At 51.5% G+C, this 15,996-nt stretch overlaps 1 protein-coding gene across 1 annotated transcript; it reads right to left on the minus strand.

The window, feature by feature from the left end:
- Positions 1-6,821: 6,821 nt before the first annotated feature.
- On the minus strand, positions 6,822-11,334 carry CYSLTR1 (cysteinyl leukotriene receptor 1). The gene is made up of 2 exons (XM_010715083.3): positions 11,155-11,334; positions 6,822-9,489 (listed from the first exon to the last, which is right to left on the minus strand). Exon 2 carries the CDS (start codon positions 9,389-9,391, stop codon positions 8,354-8,356), a length of 1,038 nt encoding a protein of 345 aa, XP_010713385.3. The 5' UTR covers positions 9,392-9,489; positions 11,155-11,334; the 3' UTR covers positions 6,822-8,353.
- Between the last annotated feature and the right edge of the window lie 4,662 nt (positions 11,335-15,996).

The following is a 15,996-nucleotide window of genomic DNA, read 5'->3' on the forward strand; positions in this document are numbered from 1 at the left end:
TGAGAATATTTTACTGGCAGGAGTAATGCGATGTCCTCGCTTTGTCTGCTTTGTTTTCTCCTGTCCTGCCCTGCAGTTAGTTTGGGTTTCCCACCACCCCTCGGCTGCCTCAGGCTCGCTGTTTTCCTGGCTGATCCTGTTTCCTACCTCTCCCTTCACTTTTAGGGATTTATAACTGTACGCCCTCGTGACATTGGGTCGGCACCAAAGTTTCAGCTCAGTTACATACATGGGGGTAAAGAATGTTACTTGCATCCCATAAATGTGTATGGAACTGGAAATGAGTGAAGCAGCAGCTGGTGAGGAGCAGCTCACCATGCTCAGAGCAATGAAGTGGGGCTTCCACTGCCCTGCTCTTATTCTCCTTGCTCCATTGTCTTTCCTCAGAGCACTATTGCTTTCCTATCTGGCATTCCCCTCGCTGTCCCCACACAACCTCTTTTACTTGCTCTCTCCTACAGTAACCCCATTTCTCGTTATTGTTTCCATTTCCCTTTTTGTTCTCTCACTCTGCGGAGGCCTGGGGGTCCTCTCAGTGCCGGGGGTCCCTGCCAGCCCCACACCCAGGGCCGTGCAAGGTGTGCACTGCAGGGCTGGCACTGTGTCTGCTTTGCAGGAGCATCCGCAAGCTATCAAGGTGCAGAGCAGCACCGAATCTGGCCCTACATGCAAATAAGAAGCAGCCACGTGGCACGAAGCATTTGGGAGCGCTTCAGGCTAAAAAGGAAAAAAAGAAAGAAGATAAATCAGGAAAAGAAGAAGATGCAGCTGTGAAGAATACAAGTATTGGCTCCACGACGAAACCTCCGCATTGGATCCATTATTACAATCTTCTTATTTGTTCAGGGCTAATGCTCCATTTTAAAGCTGTCCCATATCTGGTTTCCTGTGTGCAGAGAACAGCCCCTGCAGCAGGAGCCCTTCTGCAGTGCCCACCTGGCACAGCTGAGTGCCGTGCGAGAGAACCTGCTATTAAAATGAATAAGGACCCTTTTGTGTATGAGAAAGAAGAAAAAAAGTATTTGGCATCTTCCCACTTTCCCTATCTTCTCTTGCTATGGAACAAACATGAGCCGCCTGCTCGGTGCGGCTATTTCAGTGCCTTGCGATGGAGCCTGCGGGAGTTGCAGGTGCTTTTACCAGCTGTGGGAAAGCTTCATAGCATCATAGAATCATTACGGTTGGAAAAGACCTCTAAGGTCATCCAGTCCAACCGTCCTCCTCTGCTGGAACACCGCATGCTCACCCCGCTTCACTCCCTGCATGTGGTGCTCTGCCTGTTGGCCATGTCCCATGCAGATGCCTTTTTGGTGCCTTCCCTGGATAAGTAGGAATGTATTTATATAGAGAGTTCTGCAGCAAAAACGGTCATAAAAACCATCATTACTTAAATATAGATCCCTTCGTCCAGAAAGAACCCAAGCTGTGTTTATGCAAGCTGGGGTTGTGCAGGCGGTGCAGTTCTGCGCTAAAGAAGAGCTCCCAAAGTTTAACATAAACTAAAAAGAAAAAAGCAAATCCTTCAATTTACTCTTCTCTCAAACAGCCCCAAATCCCAGCAACCCTGGAGGCTGCAGCCTGGATGGTGGATATTGACGAGAGCAATGCACTTTGTGCTGGGGATCTGGTAACCTGCACAGCATTCAGTCTTCTTGGGAAACCAGGAGCTGAAGTGTTTGAGGGTATTTTGTATAGCTGAATTAAATTCAGGGTTGAACCTTCAGCTGCTGAGCACATGGTTAATTCTCAGCTTTAGCTTCTCACTGTCACCATTCGCATTTTTGGGGGGGTACACTGCTCCAGTTGTTTTCTAGGAGCAAGCTGTAGAAATACAAGCAGAAAACCAAGACATACAACATGCTGCAGGTACAGCCTGCATGGGAGGGGCTGCAAAACCTGGCCCCTATTGCTGGAAACTGAAGAAGATGAGATCATTGACTTTATATTTGTGTAAACTCTTTGAGACATTGGGTATGTGCGAGGAGCTGGGGAGTTGGCCTATTCCATTAGGACAACTTCCCACTGTTGGGAAGAGTTACTGCACTTAGGAATTGAATCTGGGAGGATGCTACCTCTGAGTTGTCGGGGCCATGCTCTGTCCCTGCTGCTTCTGCTCCACACTGACTCCTGCAGTCTCCTCTGCTACGGACAGAGATACCCAACAGGTCTGAACCTCAGAGCTCCAGACTGCAGTGATTTGGTTTAGTTTTAACTGCAATGACATCAACCCCTGTGGCCAGCGTGGTGTCAGCAGTGCCATTCCAATCTGCACAGGTTCCTGGGAAGCCAGGAGATGAAAACCCCCAGGACGTCAGGGCATGCAGAAATGTCCCTCGGGGCTTTGGCAACTGTTCTGCAGTCCTTCTGCTTTATTTGTTCACGTCCTCGAGGCTTGTTTCTCCTACACAGGATATGATTAACCCTGAGTGCATCGTCATGCCACATCCTGAAGCTGTGCCACATCTCAAGGTTGTGCTGCATCCCAAAGCTGTGCTGCATCCAAAGGCTGTCCTGTGCAGGGTGAGGATGCTGCTGGTGCAGATCAGCATCCCACTAACAACCAGAAAATGGTCTGGAGAAATGGGAATCATCTGGGAAGGCCTGGGAACCTCTGGCACAGTGAGTCAAGCATTGAAGGACACAGGGACATGTGGGAGGATGTGCTGCTGACAGTAAGCAGAGGCTCAAGGCCAGCCATGGGGAGCTTCTCATTCCATTTTCCTTGAAAAAGGGTGGTGAAAGGGCACTGCAGCTTTTCTCCGTCCTCACTCACGTAAGCAGCATGCGCTCACCATTCCAACAGCTTCCTGTTGTGAGTAACATGGAAAAGGTCAGAAAGCAGGGACTGTCTCATTGCAGATCATTACTCATAAAGGAAATAAAAGCCAGGTTGGCTCCTGGGATACATGCGGGTCTTGCACAGCCGTGGGGCTGGATGGTGTGAAAGGAGCACAGATTCCTTCCAGGCATGGTGTGATGCCTCTTTGGGCCCCAGAGAGAAACCCTAACTGAGGAGCTGCATTTTGGCATCTCCAAGATGCTGCTGGCACACCTGGCACACCTGCTGGAACCAAGTACTTCTGCATGCTGTGCCTCCTGCCCTCTCCATGCCGCACCCAATCACAAGAGCATGGGATGGCAATGGGCAGCGCATGGTAGCTCTGCCCAGGGGGTGCCATACAGATTTGTGGGGTCAGATTCCATGCTCACAATTTGCAAAAATTGCTGCTGAATGAAGTAAGCAGCTGCAGAATGAGCAGCGTGCAGCATGCACAGCACTGCTAGACAAAACATGTGTGTGCAGTGCAAGCCTGTCCCAAAACATTCAACTGTATGACACTGAGCCTCCTGCCCTTGATCCCACGGGGCTTTACCTGGATGTCTGCACTGAGGTTAAAGGTGCATAGGCCAAAACCCATGCAGAGCATCACGGAGACATACTCATCCCGAATGAAAGAGATTTCAATGGGCTGAACCAAAAACAAGCTCTGTTTAGTCTTCAGCATCCCCGTTGGGGACGCACAACAGTGTTCCTGGAAGCAGAGTTTACATTAATGACCAAAAGAGAGCATTTTTGCTACCTCCTTCCCTCCTCCCCCCAACAAACCTGGTGCACATCCATCTGGAATATATTTCTTAAACTAACACAGGGTCCTCTTCGTTTTGCTCTGCTAGCAGCCTCGCTTCCTCTGAAGCATAAGAAGCAGCATTGACAGGAAAGAAATGGGCACATTTCCCCCTGCAGTAAGATTTGCAAATGCTCGGAATATTTGTTTGTGCATGTGGCCACTTGCAGAGCCAGAATTCATCATCCTGGAGAAGTGGGGCTTGGTTCCCAAACTCGCTGGAGATGGGTTTGCACTGCTCACCCCACAGTTTGCTGGCTGTAGCTCTGAAAAAATGTGTAAGTAACTGCTGCGATCACTTTATTCCAAGTGCACTCTTGGCAAAACTGCTTACACAGATTGGTGCGTTAATATCTGACACGCTGTCCTGCATTTTTCCTATTATTTTTTCCCCAGTGATCAGCTCATCCCCTCTGCTGCCATGAGCAGGGGATAAAATCCACACTGTTCTCCCTCCTGCTGCATGGGAGAAGTCCAGTCCCTCTACTGCTGTTGAGCTGCAGTGGAGCTGGGGAAAATGCCACATGAGGGTTCACAAGGGGCTCCTGGCACCAACCTGAGCCACAGCCTGCACCATGCACACAGAGACTGTCCCTGTTTGCAAGGGCTTGGAGCTTCTTGCTTGTTAAGCTCAGGGTTTGCTCACTTCTCGCATCCTGCAAGCATTTTACATCAAGTGCTGTGTAAAGTCAGAGTGAGGATGGTAACATTCTGGATTTCCCAGCCTTTGGCACTGGAATGTGACCCTATGTCAGGCAAGAAGGATTTGGTGTGACTGCTCACTGGGGTATCGCAGCATCAGAAAAGGAAATGTTATAAGATGCAGCCAGAGGAATAGAAGACCCCTGAAGTCTTGCAAGAAAGATAGAAGTGCCACTGAGGATCAGCAAAACGAATTCATCTTCTGTGGTTGATGCACACTGGAGCTCCCTGGCACATGTGCAGGGGTCAGCAGCAGCCCGGTGGTCACCACATGGGTTGGGTGCATGCAAATGTCACTCCATGCCCACTGCTCACTGCTCCCAGCAGTTTGACACAAAGAAAAGCTGAGACACAACAAACCCCCCCTCGCAAACCCTGCCCTGCCCAATGTGTTCTGAGGGAACCGAGGGGCTGGGATGTGTCTGCCCTGCAGCTCCACGCAGCTCAGAGCTGCTCCAACAGGAGGACACTGCAACACACTGCAAGGCTAGGATTTACTGGGAACTGAGATCTGTGCTGTTTTCTTGGAAACAGAAAGACAGCTTTATTTTTGCAAACAGAAATCTCGCTTGTGGTTAGCTGCTGGCAGCAGGTGGCTGTTTGGATCCTCTCTGAAAAGGAACACAAATGAAAACTCATTTCAGGTTGCTCTGAAGACAGAGCGGCGTCCCTATGATCTCCAGCAGCAGTTCATCCCCAAACATTCCTCCATGAGAAGGGGAGAGGCTTTGCTCTGGGAGGCACCTCGTCCTGTGCATCTGCTAGAGCCACGTTTCTCATCCCCCAGTAAGGAGTTTGCCTGCTGTCTGCTGTGCCTGCTGTGCTGGCCCCAGAAGCTCTCCACCTCCATCAGTGCACAATGCAGATCTTTCTCTTGTGTCTGATGGCTTTGTTCCATTTTAAGAAGCTGTGGGTGGAGGGGAAGCATTTCCACCCCCCAGAGGGAAGCAGTGATTTTGGAGGGCCTGGTGCCCACCTCAGGCTCTTCTTCCATTGCAAGAGGGACGTGCCTGTTCACCCCACCAGGAGCAGGGCTGCACCCCCTGCTTTTTCAGAAGTGACAACAACATCAGCTTTGCATCCTTGTCTGTGTGCTCTGTGTGCTGAAACTGAAAGGGGAATGAGGTGTCAGTGCCTCCTTCCTTCCAGCTCAGCCCTGGTGTGTGCTCACACCTGCAGACTGTGCTTGCTGCTCTTGCTCAGCTTCAACTGAGAGCTGCCTTTTTGTTTTGCTTTTAATATTTTTTTTGTTTATTCCCCTCTTTTTCTCTGCTGGGGGGTGAGCTCTGTCCCACCCGGAGAGCACTGTGTGCTCTGCATAGTGCAGCATTGCTCTGCGTGCTGAGACCCGGGTTTGTGGGAACCCAAAGAGTGAGAGGAGCACCCGAGCACCCAATGATTTGTCTCACGGTGATCACACTGTGAATCTGCTCACACTCCAGTGAGTGAAACACCTTCACCACGCAGCCTACATGCACACACGTGGCTCTGAGCATTCTGAGCCGGCTGAATTAAGAGCTCTGCAGCAGACGTCCCCACCAATGCGGATGTTGGCAGCAGGTTTTACCGTTGCTCACTCGGCCTAAATCTCTGCTTTGGCCTTTATACAGAAGGTCTCTACGTTTACTTTCCCATTGTGCATCTCAGTCAGAGAAACGTGCTGCTTTCTCAGACCAGCCGAGCTCCACATCTCTGCACAGCGGTGCTGCTGTGACTAATTCACGGGAATCCAAGCCCAGCGTCTTCCCTTTGAGCTTCCTCCACCTCTAACACCGAAGGAGTTGTTTAGAACGGGAGTCTTATGTCACCTAAGGAAAATAAAAGAAAACAAAACACAGAACAAAGCCCATTCCCGGCTGTGGTGCCTGCAGTGAAGCCTGAGGACGCCGCCGGCTCACAGCCTGCAGGCTCGGAGCAGCGCACGCCGTGCGCTGGAAGCACTGAGCTGTTGGGCGCTCAGCGCACAGCCTGAAGTGCCGGCACAGCGCCGTGCGATGCTGCCCTTCTTTTGCTGCCCTTACAAATAGCAACGACACAACGCCGTGCGGACCCGCCGAGCAGCCTGCGCTCAGGGATTATTGCAGCGTGCCAAAGCAGCGCCTCGCGTCAGCGCCTGGGGGCTGCGGTGCTCAGCCGGCACCTCCGTGCTCCACCGTGACCGCGTTGCGTGCAGCAGGGCTGCATCCGTGCGAGGGCAGCGCGCTGCTTCCCTTGGCCGGGCGGCAGGAAAAGGAATCTCACGGCCGTACGGCACCGAGCCGGGGCTGCCCCCAGCGGTGCGAGCGGGGTTCGGCTGCCAGGCATCACCCGAACGTGCGGCGGCTGAAGCGCTCGGTAGGGGACGGCATCGCACCGCGAACGGAACGAGCGCAGCTCCGCGCTGCGTCCTGCCTCGTCCTACAGCGCCTATTGGGGGAACGAACCCGAAAAGAACTCGAAAAACCCAAAGAACCCATTTGCGGAGGCTTTGAAATAAGGCACAGCGAGCACAAGTTGAGCTTGCAACATTTCCATTTAATTTTGTCTTTTTTTTTTAACAGCCTTTCCCCTTACACAAAACAAAACCCACTGCTCTTTCTCCTGCTGCACACATCGCCTCATAAAAAAGTGAAACGATGGGAAAAAAATAATTCTAGAATAAAAATGCTTTGCAACATATACATATATATCTAGTTTTACCATACAATGCACAATATTTTAAAATTTGGGAAAGTAGATGTTATTTTCTACATATTCCAAAGCTTGCCTTTTTCACAGTGATTTCTGCCTGCGTATAACATCATTCCTTTCCTTAAGATGACACAAAATAACCTCTTAAATACTGCCCCATTGCAGTTCATTAGCAACTGCTGTTTCTCAACTCCAAAATTCCTGTAGAATTAAGGCCATTTCTGTCTGATGCAGTGTCCTAATTTTGGACATCACCAAAACAACGCAGCACTGATTCATTTACAGTGGGTTTAACTGGGGAACTGCAGGAATGGCTCCTTAGGCCCAGGATCTGCAGGTTTCTCTTTCCAATCTGTGTTTCCATCATCCTGAGCTCAGAATGACATCGGTCACAAATCCCTGTGAGCTCTCCGGCTCTTGATGGCCAGCTCAATCCAGGTCCCTGCAGAGCCTTGGGTTGCAGCTTTTCTGCAAGGTGTTAACAAGAGCTCTTCTGAACAGGACCAGGTGTGCATCACAGTTGGCTATTTTTAAATACTATGTCTACCACTGTATTTGTTCTTCAAACTTAATCAGTGCTTCAGAAAGGCCTGGTCATGCTCTGGGCTCTGGGCACCCAGAGCTCTACTTTTAGGCAAAACTCGTGAAGAACAGGAATGATAACCCAGATTCCACAGCCGTCACTTACAAGACCAGCCCCACTGTAATACATTTCAAATGCATGCTGGGCTACCATAACTTCAAAGGTGCTCCCGCAAAGAACATTTCTTTAGGAATTCAGAATCATTGAATCCTAAAATGGCCTGGGTTGATCATCTAGTTTCAACCTCCTGCTGTGTGCAGGTCATCAACCAGCAGACCAGGCTGCCCAGAGCCACATCCAGCCTGGCCTTGAATGCCTCCAGGGATGGGGCATCCACAGCCTCCTTGGACAAAGAAGGAGCCACATCACATCCAATTCTTACCCCTCTCAGCAGCAGCAAGGCACCACTGTGCCTCTGGAGATGCATCCAGGCTGCACATCACAGGCAGTTCCCCTGAAGCTGCTGCTGCTCGGCCCCTGCAGACGTGCTGCCCCAGCACTCAGGGCTGCTGCTTGCAGGGTGGGCGAGGGGGGTGAGGTCTGACCCGGGATTTCCAGATACAGGCACTGATCCTGCGAGCCCCACATGCACACTGCATTTTGAAACTGAAGTCCAAAGCAAAAGCATCTGGGAGCGGGGCAGGAATCATCTTGACCTCTGCCTTTTAAATAACTTTGTGTCTATTTTGGGATTCAGCAAAGGCTCCCATCTACTGGAAGAGTTTAGTGATCTCCATTCCCATCTGAGATCCCACGGGAAGGTCGCACCGCGTTATGAAGCGACCACAGGGGCGTTCCCGTTCTCCTTATTGCTTTCCCCGAAAGGTTCATCGTCCCTCTCTTTCAGGGAGAACTTTTTCCTGAAGGCTTGCGTGATGCTGGAGGAGGAAGCCTTCCTGAAGGTGGTCAACCTCTTCCGAAAGTTGCCCCCCGAGAAGAAGTAGAGCAGTGGGTCGAAGCAGCAGTTGGCGGCGGCCAAAGGCAGCGTCACCACCACCGACTTCTGCAGGTAGGCCGTGTCCTCGCAGCTGGAGCGCCGCAGCCGCAGCACGTGCAGGTGAACGGTGCGCAGCACGTGGTAGGGGGTGAAGCTCACCAGGAAGGTGGCCGTCACGATGACGATCATCCAGATGGCCTTCTTGCGGTTGGCCTGGTTCTTCTTCAGGGAGTTCTTCAGGAGGGTCCTTATGATCATGGTGTAGCAGATGGTTATGATGATAAAGGGGATAATGAAACCCAAAAAGAGGGCGATAAAATCCAGGATCACGATTATGTTGGTCTTCTGGGTGTCTTCTGGGGGTTCGAAGCACTTGGTCTTGTTGCCGTGTTGGTAAGTCCCATTCATCAGAAAAGGAGTGCTCGTCAGGGTAACAAAAATCCAGATCCCAACGCAAACGAATTTAGCCTTCCTCTCCGTGACCAAATTGATGTTCTGAACCGGAAAAACGATGGCTATGCAGCGGAAGAAGCTCATGGCAGTCATGAAGAAAATGCTGCAGTAGAGGTTGACGTACAAAGCGTAGGAGCTGAGCCTGCATAGGATGTCACTGAAGACCCAGTGCCCTTGGTGGACGTAGTAGACCACGCGCAGGGGGAGGGTGCACACGCAGAGGAAGTCAGACACGGCCAGGTTGAGCATGTACACCTGGAAGGCCGTCCGCTGCCGGAACGTCCTGATGAGCACAAAGAGCACAACGCCGTTGCCAGCAAAGCCCATGATGCTGATCATGGAGTACAGCGTGGAGTAGACGCGGTTTCGGAAGTCATCGATGGCGTGTTGGCACAGTGAGCTGTTGAGGAGTGTGGTCATCTCTTGTTGGGAGGCACCGGGTGGCTGGAGAGGGATCTCAGGTCTCAGGGTGGAAAACTCGGTTATATGGCAGTTACAGTAGAGCTGTCGTATCTCACCTGTTGTGTTACAGTTGTTGAAAGCAGCACATGAAAATAAAATATGATTATTAAATAGGAGAAAAACCCATCGATTCTCTCTTCTGAGAGAACAGCCAGGAAGGGATGTGATCCTGCAAAGACCGATGCATTAGTGACATGTCATTAGAACCATCTAGTTCAGCCACCACTCCTACTCTGGCACCTGGTGCAGTGGGGTCACATCTTCATACACCCCCAGTACTGCATCCCTCTTCCACTGCTATGCCAGAGAGCTTCAACTCCCTGCAAACTGAAGTAGCTTGTCCTTCAAAGGGGCAATGAACGCAGCCACAGCACGATGGGATTTGAAGTGCTGAGACCTAATTGAGTCCCTAAGAGCTGTGCAGCTCTGCATTCCTCCTGGTCACTGCAGGAGGAAGGCTGCAGCACGGCTTCCAACAAGGGATAAGAAGTGCTCCAACGAGCACTTCTTCACTTAGAGACATAAACAAGCGCAGTGCACAGGAGGTGGAAGGTTGGGCCGTGTGCTGCAAGAACACTTTGAGATTGCTACCTCCGTCAGATCATGAAAACTCACACAGATAGCATCTGTGTACTTACCGAGGTGTCACGTATCAGTTCTTTCTCAGACATGAAAAGATGCTTGAGATTAAGAGGCTGGAATGATCTCTTTGCACATTGCAGGCAGCGAAGGTAGTTACAAAATATGAGCAGAAATCGGGGCAAACCAGGCTGCATGGGGGAGCTGAGCTGTTCTGCACGGTGTCACACAGTGCTCAGGAAAGGAAGGAGCCCCACTGGGAAATGCAAAGGAACCCCAGGGGATCCCAGCAGCGCATTTGGGGTCAGACTTCCTTCTGCCTTTGGGGAACCCACAGAAGTTTCTGCTCACAACAGCTGCCTTTCTGTGGCCGGGGCTGGGCCGTCTATGAGAAAACCCGGGTATCTCAGCCATCGTCTGCCTGGGAGATAAACTGTTTTATGTAATCTCCGTGCCGCATTTGTGTGCACTTCTTCAGCGGCATTGAGCTGGATTACAAACTTTTACCCCTGCTGGGGACTGAATTTCAGTCTTTCTGACACTGTTCCGCAAGTCACCCGCGGACAGCGAGCAACCACACGAGGCATTTGCCTGTAAGACTTCTGGGACCTGCTGCCCTTCTTTCTAAACGCAGTCTGAAGTGCCTTTGTAACCAGAAGGACAAGTGATGGTTACAGCACCGATGTGACCGCTACAACAGGGGACTGCTCTGCGCCTGGAAATGGAAAAGCAGAACCTCGCTTCCCAGCTGAGCTTTTAGTTCAGGTTTACATCAGGGCATGAAGACGAGAATCTCTTCAGCCGCTCAATATTTACCCAGCAGCAGCTCGCAGAGCCGTTTATTTACGCACCGCTTAGGAACGCGCAGAAGCGCGGAGCTGCGGGGCGGATGGGGCGCAGCGTCCAAAACGGAGCGTCCGGCGGCCGCGGTGACACACAGCGACCATTTCGTTATTGCGAGGAATTACGCGGCCGGCAAAGAAGATCGTACCGCCTGCTTCAAGCTGAGACGCGAAGCAGCGTCGATCCTCGGCAAGAAACGTGGAAACAGCCTCAAAAAGGCAGAGCGACCCTACCCAAACAAACCCTTCTGTAAGCGCAGAGCAACGAATAAACGGTCGCCGGGACCCCTCTGTGCTTACCGTGCCGATCCGAGCCGTGCCGATCCCAGCCGCTTCGAGCCACCCGGCCCTGCTCCGCCGCCCTTATAGCGGGCCGACCCCCCGCCCCCCGCACGGGGAGGGACGGCCGGGAGCAGCCCTCGTTCCGCAGCTCCGCCACCCCCGTAGTGCTGAGCTCCGCTATGGGGGGGGGGGGGAGGGGGGGGGGAGGCTGAACTCCCCGCCCCGGGGCAGGGGAGATCCCTGAACGCCGTCTGGGATCGACATCACCACCAGAAAGGTGATTTTCTTCCCTCCCATCCCAAAGGACCTCTGGTATTAATGTCAAGGTCTAATATTAAGCTTGAGCTCCTCATGAGGAATGAAGTATTTAGCAAATGTTTTTCTCCAGAATCGGGGTTCACTTCCATAGCCGCAGGCAGGAAAAAGCAGCAGAGCCCATGGGGTTCCATGTGCTGCTCCCTGCTTGCAGGACGTGCAACCCTCCACGTCCTCCTGCTCCCGTGGGACCTCTGTGCCTGCAACAGGTGGCACCTGACCCCAGTGTGATGGGGCAGGGAGAGGTGGGGGTGATGGGGGTGGAAAGGAATGCCTGGGAGTGGGACCTGTTGGGTTGCAGGCTGTCAGGCAGTGACACCTGGCTCCAGGGCTTCCCAGCCCTTTCCTTGGCTCATTAACAGCAAGGAAGGTCCCAGACCTGTCCCAGCTGGGTGCACACCTCTTAAATAAATGGTTCAGCATCAAAAGAATGCCACCATGCTGGATGCTGCTATTCTCTGGGAATGAAGCACAAAAAAAGATCAGCAATAATCTGGACACACAGCCCCACTGCCCTGCGCCCACTGGGCAGAGCCCAGCTCTGCAGCTGAGGTGTGCCAGCCCTTCCTTCCATCTTCCTGCTTACACCTCTTCCTCCCTAACATCTTTCCTGCACGTTTGCAGCAGGTCTTTGGCTGCATAACCCCAGGCTGGTCTGCCCAGGGCTGCATCCCTCTGGGTGCTAAGGCTCCCACCACAGAGGTCCCAGAACACCCAGGGATGGGCGATCCGCTGCCTGCTTCCTCCCACACCACAGAGCTGGTGCTGCAGCTCCATTTTGCTGTGTGTTTTGGCATTACTCCATTCTGCCATTCCTTCTGCTTTTTTTTTTCCCCCCCTTCTGCCACTTCTTTTTACTATTCCTTCTGCTTTTTTACTACTCTGTTTTGTTATTCCTTCTCCTTTCTATTTTTATTCTTTCCTCGGTCTTTCTCATTTTCTTCTCTTTTACCCCTCACTTCCAATAATGGGACATTTCCAGCCAAAGGTCAGAGCAAGGTTGGGGGGGCAGGACTTACCTCCTCTCCTCTGAGCAGTGCGGCTTCAAAGCTGTCCTGGGCAGGGCTACAGGGTTGAGCAGGTGTTAGGAGGACGAGGAGAAAAGGAGATAAATTGTAAGTTTGGTGGAACAGAAAGCAGAGGAGGATGAGGGAGTGGTAGGCAACAGGCTTTTGTTTCTAAAGATGACAAGAGGTGAGAAACCTCGGTGTCAAAAAGCACATGTGGGAGGAGAGATGGAGGGAAAAGATGTAAAATCTTGCACAGTGGGGGTGAGGACGGGGAGAGGAAGGAAAGAGCTGTGGGGTGCTTTGGGAGAGGGACGGAGGCCAGGAGGCTGGCTGTGGGGTTTGGGGTGAGCCAGGGCAGCTCTCACCCAGCAGCTCATTGTCAACGTGAAGTTAAGTGGTTCCTTTGCTCTCCTCCAGACTTTTCGGTCTGCTTTTGGGGGACAGCTGGCTCTGCAAGGAGCGCAATGGCCCCGCTCAGCCCTGACTGCCCCTGCCCCCAAGCTCTCCTTCCCAGCACTGTGACAAAGACGCTCGGCTCTCACTTACTTGACGTAAACATCCCATCAATCCAGCACACTGCTCTGCTTTTCTCTTTACAGATAGAATTTCAGGCAATTTTCCTAAAAGCCTAAAGGGTTTGCAGCCTGCATGAAAAAGCTCTTCGGCTTCGGAAGCAGCTTTTCCCTCTGCCTATTTAAGGAGAAATCAAGAAGGCAGCATTTAATGATAAAGCAAAAATCTTTTCTGCATGCTGCATCTGCTTTCTTCTCCTGGACTCACCAAATTTGGCTGCTTCTCATTGAAACTCCCTGCAAGGAGGGCAGCAAGCTCTGCTCTGCCTGAAGTCGATGGGGCAGGCTGGGCCGTACTGTGATGGAGGAGGATGAGCTGCTGCAGCATCACTCACTGCTGGAGGCAGCTTCCAGAGAAAAGCACGACCTGAAAACTGGGTTCATCTCTGACACGTCTGCCCCTTTGCTGAGGGTGAAATAATGCTCCTGACGAGAGGAGGTGGAGGAGAGTGGGGAAAAGCAACAGAATGTTTTGGTGAGGGGTAATGAGCAGAGTGCTGGTACACTGACAGTGGAGGATGGAAAGAGACAAAGAAAAATCACATTTAGGCATCAGTTTCTGTGCCCTGGCAGCTGAAACCCCAGAGTCATTCCAAAACATGCAACTTCTGCTTTGCACCCATGCAGGAGCTACAGATTTTTAATTAGTTGTTCAGAGAATGAGGGTGGAGAGGTGACGTAAAGCCAGCTGGGATGGCAGGATGGCATCAGCACTGTCTCTGCTTAGCAGCTGTTTGCAGTAATGCATCTGCTCAGAGATCCTCAGGGGCTTACATACATTACCCCCAGCAACAACCACAGGGCAGAACTCGGAGAATCCATCCTCCTTACCCTAAGTATTCAGAGCAGCCTGCGGCTGCTTCACACTCACTGATCTCCTTTCCTGGGAGGAACAATGGAAGGAAATGGGTTGGGGTGGCATCTCTATCTCCCTCCATCAGCCCACAAGTATCACTCACAGCATGAGAAACACGAGCAGCATTCAGTGCCTGGGTTAGATTCCCACTTACCTGGGCAGGCTCCCGCTGACCCAGACTGCAAAGCCTACCTGGTTACTTTGCTCTTAGACAAAGAGCCATGCTTCGATTTTCCAGCTTTGTTCCCCACTGAGACGTTGCATTTCTTGTTTCTTATATATTGACATGCAAACGTAGAAGTCACCCATTGCTTTTTGTTACCGTTCCTCTCACCTGCAGTACTGAGGCAGCACACGAGTCCTCTGATGTTTACCTCATCATTCCCCATTCTGTGAGCTGCGTGCCTCTGAAAGATGGGAAAACCCACCCCCAAAAAGCACAGCCATACATAGGAAAGCATTTCTCAGTTCTGGAGCTTCTGCTTTACTTTTTCTCTTGAAAATAGCCCCAAAAGCCTGGAGTAATAAGCTGGAAATGCTGGCTGCCCTTCTCTTCTTGGAAAAGGGGCGTTGGATAAACATGATTTAAAATCCATGGATTTTTGGCATTAAGATTTGGGGATGACTGCACATTTCTTCAAGTCTGAAAGGAGAATTTTTATTGCTACATCCCAGTGTTGGTAACAGAGACACTCTGTGTGAAGCAAGAGCCGTGTTTATCGGGTGCTACTGCTGAGATACGGTCCCATGAAGATGGGCAGATAACTATCTGTGACACAAAGCATGTCAAGCATGTGGCCGCAGCATAGCAAAGGTTGTGCTCCTCCTCTCAACTCAGGACAGCCCCGCATCAGCCCACCAGCTGGCTCCAGCTGCTTCTCATCAGAGGCTCTTCTTAGCAAATCCCCATCAGAAACCCAAAATTCTGCCTTTCTGAAGAGCAGCCATTAAAATACAGCTCTCCTTGGAGCAGCACTGGCTGCAATGAGTCTGCTTCAGGTGACTTACTGCCACACAGCCTTTAAAAGGCCATTATTTTCTCCCCCAGCTCTGCACCCCTAGAGGAGTGGGTCCCATCGAAGAGCCACAAACAAAGCCAACCAGGGGGAGCACCCACAGCCCAGGACCCACTGCTGTACACCAGTGCTACTCTGCCCTGCTGTAGGTGCCAGCAAGGAGAGCAGTGCTCACTCCAGATGTGGATTCCTTCTACACCAAATCGACTTATGCGTTGCTCTTCAATGGAAGCACAGCAGCAGATGAACACAGAGCTCCTTCCCACAAGCAATGTGTGTGGGGGGGGGTATGGGGCTATATGGTGAGATTTAAGTGAACAAAGTTGAGTCATGAGAAAGATGAGAACAGATAAACAGATATGCAAAGTAATCCGGTTGAAGTCAGTAGGGGAAATGCTATTAGAAATGTCCCATCCTTTGAGCATTCAGCTGCTCAGAATTTTCTCTTGTTTAAAAGGAAAAACTTGAAGAGGAAAGCCCCAGATAGATAGTGACACAGTTCCGGAGGCTGTCGGTTTGGATCTGAGGCTCAGATAAGGGACCAGCATCGCAGAAATCACTTGGAAATGCTCTTGCAGCAGCTGTTACCCACCTACAGCAATCCCACATTCGGCTGCTAGAGCACATATTTAATCATCAGTCATGGAGGATACGGCAAGGAACTTTTCTGACAGAGAACTTGGCCCCTCGTAGACGCATCCTTATTTCATGGACCCCACCAGTGGGCAACAACTCACTGCATCACACCCTGCTGTCACCTGCTGCCTCAGTGCTTCCCACACACCACCCCATGCTCTCCCCATGGCCACGACCCAGCGATGTTCCACTTGCAGCTCATCCCTGCCTGAGCACCACCTGTTCTGCCCTGCCCTGGAAGCCAGGAGATGTTATCACAGGGACAAATATCACCCCTGGCTGCCCCATGAGTACCCAGCGGGGCACCAACCCTACACTGACACAGCAAATCACAGACTGGTGCTGTTTCACGATGAACAACTTCTTGTCAAACCGCTGTTGCAATATCTTTCCAAGAACCAACCGTGGGTTTATTTTTTTCTTATTCTCCATTAAGGATCTTCTGCAATACTCAG

Source organism: Meleagris gallopavo, chromosome 9, assembly GCF_905368555.1.
Source record: "Meleagris gallopavo chromosome 9, MGAL_WU_HG_1.1, whole genome shotgun sequence".
NCBI classification, from domain to species: domain Eukaryota; kingdom Metazoa; phylum Chordata; class Aves; order Galliformes; family Phasianidae; genus Meleagris; species Meleagris gallopavo.

Coding starts and splice junctions, on each gene's coding strand:
- CYSLTR1 (XM_010715083.3), bottom strand. CDS start 9,391: ATGACCACACTCCTCAACAGCTCACTGTGCCAACACGCCATCGATGAC.